Source organism: Taudactylus pleione, unplaced genomic scaffold, assembly GCF_031769625.1.
Source record: "Taudactylus pleione unplaced genomic scaffold, aTauple2 ptg000781l, whole genome shotgun sequence".
Lineage (NCBI taxonomy): Eukaryota > Metazoa > Chordata > Amphibia > Anura > Myobatrachidae > Taudactylus > Taudactylus pleione.
The window spans coordinates 4,148,951-4,158,253 of NW_028285183.1; the positions used below are offsets into that span (position 1 = coordinate 4,148,951).

The window sequence follows — 9,303 nt, forward strand, 5'->3', positions numbered from 1 at the left end:
AAGTGAAAATTACATGAAATTGTCTTTATTTGACATTTTACTATTTAAGCACCTTTTTATTATTCATTAGAGGGGTGTCCTAGAGGTACTACATTATACCCCAAAATTTTTACGAAAAGATAAGAACAGATGGCATGGAGACTTCCCCATTCATTTCAGTAGCCCGTCCAATTTATTGGGATTAATAAGTGGAGGGGAAAGGAAGTTACCCAGTGCTATATGTGATGCACGCCTCTATTGGAATGAATGGACCATTGACATGAATGGGAAAATACAGAATAGCCCTTATATAAGCGCGCATGTTAACCCCTTGTTGGTATCTACACAATGCAATCCCATAGTGGTGAATGGACTCTATCACATACAAGGACAGGGCTTTAAATGAGTTGAAATGAAGCCGGCAATGTCCAACAAACCGCAGTACAAAGCGCTGGGGGCGATGAATGGAAACGGGATGAGCAGACAGAAATGGACGGGTTTAATTTTTATTCTGGGGCATCAGTTAATGGGTAAATGTTGCGCGTAATCTTATTGTGTATATTTTAGACTAGTCTGTGTATCCGCAGAAATGACAGAACTCGTAGACTGAAAGTGTCCTTTTCCCATTAATATTTACATGTTTACATACTTGTTACTGTATCTAGTATATATGTGTAACAAGTATAGGTTTAATTTCTATCAAGTCATTCTGACGCCCGTAGATTACAGAGCACACGGTAATTACATTATCCTCTCTGTGTATCAGGGACACTACACCCCCCATATACAGTGTGTGATGTGAGCGGTGCTGTCAGTAATTACATTATCCTCTCTGTGTATCAGGGACACTACACCCCCCATATACAGTGAGAGACAGGAGCAGTGTGTGTGATGTGAGCGGTGCTGTCAGTAATTACATTATCCTCTCTGTGTATCAGGGACACTACACCCCCCATATACAGTGAGAGACAGGAGCAGTATGTAATGTGAGCGGTGCTGTCAGTAATTACATTATCCTCTCTGTGTATCAGGGACACTACACCCCCCATATACAGTGAGAGACAGGAGCAGTGTGTGTAATGTGAGCGGTGCTGTCAGTAATTACATTATCCTCTCTGTGTAGCAGGGACACTACACCCCCATATACAGTGAGAGACAGGAGCAGTGTGTGTGATGTGAGCGGTGCTGTCAGTAATTACATTATCCTCTCTGTGTATCAGGGACACTACACCCCCCATATACAGTGAGAGACAGGAGCAGTGTGTGATGTGAGCGGTGCTGTCAGTAATTACATTATCCTCTCTGTGTATCAGGGACACTACACCCCCCCATATACAGTGAGAGACAGGAACAGTGTGTGATGTGAGCGGTGCTGTCAGTAATTACATTATCCTCTCTGTGTATCAGGGACACTACACCTCCCATATACAGTGTGTGATGTGAGCGGTGCTGTCAGTAATTACATTATCCTCTCTGTGTATCAGGGACACTACACCCCCATATACAGTGAGAGACAGGAGCAGTGTGTGATGTGAGCGGTGCTGTCAGTAATTACATTATCCTCTCTGTGTATCAGGGACACTACACCTCCCATATACAGTGTGTGATGTGAGCGGTGCTGTCAGTAATTACATTATCCTCTCTGTGTATCAGGGACACTACACCTCCCATATACAGTGTGTGATGTGAGCGGTGCTGTCAGTAATTACATTATCCTCTCTGTGTATCAGGGACACTACACCCCCCATATACAGTGAGAGACAGGAGCAGTGTGTGATGTGTGCGGTGCTGTCAGTAATTACATTATCCTCTGTGTATCAGGGACACTACACCTCCATATACAGTGAGAGACAGGAGCAGTATGTGTGATGTGAGTGGTGCTGTCACTAATTACTTTATCCTCTCTGTGTATCAGGAACACTACACCCCCATATACAGTGTGTGATGTGAGCGGTGCTGTCAGTAATTACATTATCCTCTCTGTGTATCAGGGACACTACCCCCCCCCCCCCCCATATACAGTGTGCGATGTGAGCGGTGCTGTCAGTAATTACATTATCCTCTCTGTGTATCAGGGACACTACACCCCCCATATACAGTGAGAGACGGGAGCAGTGTGTGATGTGAGCGGTGCTGTCAGTAATTACATTATCCTCTCTGTGTATCAGGGACACTACACCCCCCCATATACAGTGAGAGACGGGAGCAGTCTGTGTGATGTGAGCGGTGCTGTCACTAATTACATTATCCTCTCTATGTATCAGGGACACTACACCCCCATATACAGTGAGAGACGGGAGCAGTGTGTGATGTGAGCGGTGCTGTCAGTAATTAAATTATCCTCTCTGTGTATCAGGGACACTACACCCCCATATACATTGAGAGACAGGAACAGTGTGTGATGTGAGCGGTGCTGTCAGTAATTACATTATCCTCTCTATGTATCAGGGACACTACACCCCCATATATAGTGTGTGATGTGAGCGGTGCTGTCAGTAATTACATTATCCTCTCTGTGTATCAGGGACACTACACCTCCATATACAGTGTGTGATGTGAGCGGTGCTGTCAGTAATTACATTATCCTCTCTATGTATCAGGGACACTACACCCCCCCATATACAGTGAGAGACAGGAGCAGTGTGTGTGATGTGAGCGGTGCTGTCAGTAATTACATTATCCTCTCTGTGTATCAGGGACACTACACCCCCCATATACAGTGAGAGACAGGAGCAGTGTGTGATGTGAGCGGTGCTGTCAGTAATTACATTATCCTCTCTGTGTATCAGGGACACTACACCCCCCATATACAGTGAGAGACAGGAGCAGTGTGTGATGTGTGCGGTGCTGTCAGTAATTACATTATCCTCTCTGTGTATCAGGGACACTACACCCCCATATACAGTGAGAGACAGGAGCAGTGTGTGTGATGTGAGTGGTGCTGTCAGTAATTACATTATCCTCTCTGTGTAGCAGGGACACTACACCCCTATATACAGTGAGAGACAGGAGCAGTGTGATATGTGAGCGGTGCTGTCAGTAATTACATTATCCTCTCTGTGTATCAGGGACACTACACCCCCCATATACAGTGAGAGACTGGAGCAGTGTGTGATGTGAGCGGTGCTGTCAGTAATTACATTATCCTCTCTATGTATCAGGGACACTACACCCCCATATACAGTGAGAGACAGGAGCAGTGTTTGATGTGAGCGGTGCGGTCAGTAATTACATTATCCTCTCTGTGTATCAGGGACACTACACCCCCCATATACAGTGAGAGACAGGAGCAGTGTGTGATGTGAGCGGTGCTGTCAGTAATTACATTATCCTCTCTGTGTATCAGGGACACTACCCCCCCCACCCCATATACAGTGTGTGATGTGAGCGGTGCTGTCAGTAATTACATTATCCTCTCTGTGTATCAGGGACACTACACCCCCATATACAGTGAGAGACAGGAGCAGTGTGTGATGTGTGCGGTGCTGTCAGTAATTACATTATCCTCTCTGTGTATCAGGGACACTACACCCCCATATACAGTGATAGACAGGAGCAGTGTGTGTGTGATGTGAGCGGTGCTGTCAGTAATTACATTATCCTCTCTGTGTATCAGGGACACTACACCCCCCCATATACAGTGAGAGACGGGAGCAGTGTGTGTGATGTGAGCGGTGCTGTCACTAATTACATTATCCTCTCTGTGTATCAGGGACACTACACCCCCATATACAGTGAGACAGGAGCAGTGTGTGATGTGAGCGGTGCTGTCAGTAATTACATTATCCTCTCTGTGTATCAGGGACACTACACCCCCATATACAGTGAGAGACAGGAACAGTGTGTGATGTGAGCGGTGCTGTCAGTAATTACATTATCCTCTCTGTGTATCAGGGACACTACACCTCCCATATACAGTGTGTGATGTGAGCGGTGCTGTCAGTAATTACATTATCCTCTCTGTGTATCAGGGACACTACACCCCCATATACAGTGAGAGACAGGAGCAGTGTGTGATGTGAGCGGTGCTGTCAGTAATTACATTATCCTCTCTGTGTATCAGGGACACTACACCTCCCATATACAGTGTGTGATGTGAGCGGTGCTGTCAGTAATTACATTATCCTCTCTGTGTATCAGGGACACTACACCCCCCATATACAGTCAGAGACAGGAGCAGTGTGTGATGTGAGCGGTGCTGTCAGTAATTACATTATCCTCTCTGTGTATCAGGGACACTACACCCCCCATATACAGTGAGAGACAGGAGCAGTGTGTGATGTGTGATGTGTGCGGTGCTGTCAGTAATTACATTATCCTCTGTGTATCAGGGACACTACACCTCCATATACAGTGAGAGACAGGAGCAGTATGTGTGATGTGAGTGGTGCTGTCACTAATTACTTTTTCCTCTCTGTGTATCAGGAACACTACACCCCCATATACAGTGTGTGATGTGAGCGGTGCTGTCAGTAATTACATTATCCTCTCTGTGTATCAGGGACACTCCCCCCCCCTCCCCCCCATATACAGTGTGCGATGTGAGCGGTGCTGTCAGTAATTACATTATCCTCTCTGTGTATCAGGGAAACTACACCCCCCATATACAGTGAGAGACGGGAGCAGTGTGTGATGTGAGCGGTGCTGTCAGTAATTACATTATCCTCTCTGTGTATCAGGGACACTACACCCCCCCATATACAGTGAGAGACGGGAGCAGTCTGTGTGATGTGAGCGGTGCTGTCACTAATTACATTATCCTCTCTATGTATCAGGGACACTACACCCCCATATACAGTGAGAGACGGGAGCAGTGTGTGATGTGAGCGGTGCTGTCAGTAATTACATTATCCTCTCTGTGTATCAGGGACACTACACCCCCATATACATTGAGAGACAGGAACAGTGTGTGATGTGAGCGGTGCTGTCAGTAATTACATTATCCTCTCTATGTATCAGGGACACTACACCCCCATATACAGTGTGTGATGTGAGCGGTGCTGTCAGTAATTACATTATCCTCTCTGTGTATCAGGGACACTACACCTCCATATACAGTGTGTGATGTGAGCGGTGCTGTCAGTAATTACATTATCCTCTCTATGTATCAGGGACACTACACCCCCATATACAGTGAGAGACAGGAGCAGTGTGTGTGATGTGAGCGGTGCTGTCAGTAATTACATTATCCTCTCTGTGTATCAGGGACACTACACCCCCCATATACAGTGAGAGACAGGAGCAGTGTGTGATGTGAGCGGTGCTGTCAGTAATTACATTATCCTCTCTGTGTATCAGGGACACTACACCCCCCATATACAGTGAGAGACAGGAGCAGTGTGTGTGATGTGTGCGGTGCTGTCAGTAATTACATTATCCTCTCTGTGTATCAGGGACACTACACCCCCATATACAGTGAGAGACAGGAGCAGTGTGTGTGATGTGAGTGGTGCTGTCAGTAATTACATTATCCTCTCTGTGTAGCAGGGACACTACACCCCCATATACAGTGAGAGACAGGAGCAGTGTGTGTGATGTGAGCGGTGCTGTCAGTAATTACATTATCCTCTCTATGTATCAGGGACACTACACCCCCATATACAGTGAGAGACAGGAGCAGTGTTTGATGTGAGCGGTGCGGTCAGTAATTACATTATCCTCTCTGTGTATCAGGGACACTACACCCCCCATATACAGTGAGAGACTGGAGCAGTGTGTGATGTGAGCGGTGCTGTCAGTAATTACATTATCCTCTCTATGTATCAGGGACACTACACCCCCATATACAGTGAGAGACAGGAGCAGTGTTTGATGTGAGCAGTGCTGTCAGTAATTACATTATCCTCTCTGTGTATCAGGGACACTACACCCCCCATATACAGTGAGAGACAGGAGCAGTGTTTGATGTGAGCGGTGCGGTCAGTAATTACATTATCCTCTCTGTGTATCAGGGACACTACACCCCCCATATACAGTGAGAGACAGGAAGTGTGTGATGTGAGCGGTGCTGTCAGTAATTACATTATCCTCTCTGTGTATCAGGGACACTACACCTCCATATACAGTGTGTGATGTGAGCGGTGCTGTCAGTAATTACATTATCCTCTCTGTGTATCAGGGACATTACACCCCCCATATACAGTGAGAGACAGGAGCAGTGTGTGATGTGTGCGGTGCTGTCAGTAATTACATTATCCTCTCTGTGTATCAGGGACACTACACCTCCATATACAGTGAGAGACAGGAGCAGTATGTGTGATGTGAGTGGTGCTGTCACTAATTACTTTATCCTCTCTGTGTATCAGGAACACTACACCCCCATATACAGTGTGTGATGTGAGCGGTGCTGTCAGTAATTACATTATCCTCTCTGTGTATCAGGGACACTACCCCCCCCCACCCCATATACAGTGTGTGATGTGAGCGGTGCTGTCAGTAATTACATTATCCTCTCTGTGTATCAGGGACACTACACCCCCCATATACAGTGAGAGACAGGAGCAGTGTGTGATGTGAGCGGTGCTGTCAGTAATTACATTATCCTCTCTGTGTATCAGGGACACTACACCCCCCATATACAGTGAGAGACAGGAGCAGTGTGTGATGTGAGCGGTGCTGTCACTAATTACATTATCCTCTCTGTGTATCAGGGACACTACACCTCCCATATACAGTGTGTGATGTGAGCGGTGCTGTCAGTAATTACATTATCCTCTCTGTGTATCAGGGACACTACACCCCCCATATACAGTGAGAGACAGGAGCAGTGTGTTAGTGGTGCTGTCACTAATTACGTTATTCGCTCCATGTTCCCTCCTACAGGTCAGCTGTATCCAGGACGGCTTGCAGGTCTGGGTGGAAGAGTACCCCTACCTGTGCACCCGGGCAGGGCAGGTACTTACAGTCAGCGCCCAGATCAATGGGTGGGTTTATGAGGGGAACCTAATATGCCCATCATGCACGGACTTCTGTGAATTCTGCCCACCAGAGCGAGAGCCACCTGTAGACAACAGGACCAGATCTACCCCTTTAGGTGAGCTGTTCTGTGTGTGTATATGTGGCAAATGTTAGCAGGTGAATATACAGGCCTGTTGTTATAATAAAGGGCATACGGAATATACAGGCCTGTTGTTATAATAAAGGGCATACGGAATATACAGGCTGTTTGTACACCACTTAGTTTTTTTATATTTATATTCTTAACATATAATTCTATAGTGCCAGCATATTCCGTATGCCCTTTATTATAACAACAGGCCTGTATGATAAATGGTTACACTTATTCTGCAATACAAGATAGAAAGGGGCACTCCTGCGCGCGCCCGAAAACGGTGCGAGACCACGAGTTAAGGGGGGCATGTCTTTAAGATGCGCCCCCTTTTTTGTCATTCTTGGGGCGTGCCCGGCACTTACGGACATTTCAGGCTGCCCCCAGGCACTCCTGTCTTAGTGACCTTCGCACCGCTATTTTCCCCACCTGCTGGACACTGCGGCCCTTGGCTGGGGACGACACCCGCAGGGTCTTTTAGCAGGGCGCCGCCAAGAGGGGCAGGGCGTATTCTGCTCTTTAGAAATCAGGCAGGGCATGGCGCCCCGCTAAAACGGCTTAGTGGGAATGCTGGAAGACCTGTAAGAAGAGAGAGAGTATTTATGGGATAGCTCAAGACTGAAATGCAGTTTGCCTGGGTACAGAAGGTGGGATCCATTCATTTTTAAAGGGGATTAGTTGGGACTGCTGCATTGAAGACTTCAGTCTGTAATCCCCCCGTCATGTAACTTCATGTGTCCACCTTTATTTCAGATGTCTGTTCTCGGTCTTCAAACCTGGTAGTCACTCTATGGCTTCTAATGCTGAACTTACTCCCCCTGCTGGCCGGGTTCTTTCTCTGCGTGTATAAATGACGTAGACGCTACGTAACGCTGCTGCAGTCCCACTCGCTCTGGATCAGAGTGCCTCACCGTGTCCCGGTGACCCAACCTGCACTTTATGTGTACAGACCGTGCGCGCACACATGACGTAGGCTCAGGCGTTGCCGGTCTGACCGGAGATGACAGTACAGGTAATCATGGATCCCGATGCTGTACGCACTGCCCTGGTTTACTTGAATTTCTGCCTTCTGGAATCTAGCAGGCGGTTTACACGACTGAGGGCGCCCAGAGGCCGCGGGCGGCAGTGCCAGCCGCTCAGTGTTCCCCTTCCGTAGACGTGCTGCTCTTCTCCGTTCCACATAGCACAAGCTGAGCTTAGTAACTAGCTCACCCAAGGGCCAACACTTTTGAGGTATATTTCTTGCCCGCTGACGAGGAAGGCAGAAGACCGGTTTCCGATGAATAACTTACTGTACCATGTGTGGTTAAACCGCATTCCTCTGTATTGCGACGTGGACGGACGTCTTTTGTTTTGTATGCGGTATTTATTTTTTGTGTGCGCAGAAACTGCTGTATAATATGTCGTATGGGGAACCGAATCTGACGCACGAAAGGCGGCCGATTGCCGGAAACAATGTTACACAGGTTTTATTTATTACTGTAAATCTTCTCTACCTTCAATTAAATTAATTGTAGATATTTTTTGCTGCTGTAGATTCTGATTATAACAGAAGGGCTACAGCATAGATTTAGTAAAGTGTTTTCTATATGTGAATAGTGATAATTTAATTTGGTGATCTTGCTCCTTTATGTTCTACAAAATATAAAATATTAATGAATGTGTCAAAATGACAGAGGTGTAAATGTATTATTGGTTGATGTGTCAAATGCGCTAAATCTAGCACAATATAGCACTGGTATCGCTCTCCAAGATGTATTAATGCAGGAATCCTAGAGAGAGTCACTTACCGCTACGGTCTCTGCGCATTTCTGTGAATGTCAGCGTGGACATACATTTGTATGGCGACGGTATTGCTGCAGCTATTGTCAGAAAAACGAGAAGGAGACTTATGTCTTACCTGTTAAGTCCTTTTCTTTGAACTCCATAGGGGGACACAAGGACTACGCTGGCAGATGGCGTCTGGGCACAAAAGAGTTAACTTCTTCAGAGTTGTGCAGCCCAGGCTCCTCCCCGCCCCCAGCCCACACAGGCCAGTCAAATTAGCAAGCCCAAGGCAGGAGCGGGAAGGAGGCGAAAGAAGACCGCGCACACACAGACACAAACACACGAAGTGACAGGAATACCAGAAAACAAGGAAAAAATGTCCCCCAGTCAGGTGCGTCAGGGTGGGTGCCCTGTGTCCCCTATGGAGTTCGAAGAATGGACATAACCAGGTAAGACAGAAGCTTCCTTTTCTTCCCCCTTCCATAGGGGACACAGGAACTACGCTGGGG

The 9,303-nt window shown here is 47.0% G+C and overlaps 1 protein-coding gene across 2 annotated transcripts in view; it reads left to right on the forward strand.

Moving 5' to 3' along the window:
• Nucleotides 1–8,550, forward strand: part of LMLN (leishmanolysin like peptidase) — a 36,037-nt gene extending 27,487 nt beyond the window's left edge. For both annotated transcript variants that reach the window (XM_088457748.1, XM_088457749.1), the window contains 2 exons: nt 6,802–7,012; nt 7,781–8,550. In XM_088457748.1, coding sequence (XP_088313874.1) covers nt 6,802–7,012; nt 7,781–7,881 — 312 coding nt within the window. In that variant the 3' untranslated portion in view covers nt 7,882–8,550. The remainder of the gene's footprint in view (nt 1–6,801; nt 7,013–7,780) is intronic.
• The last annotated feature ends 753 nt before the right edge of the window (nt 8,551–9,303 follow it).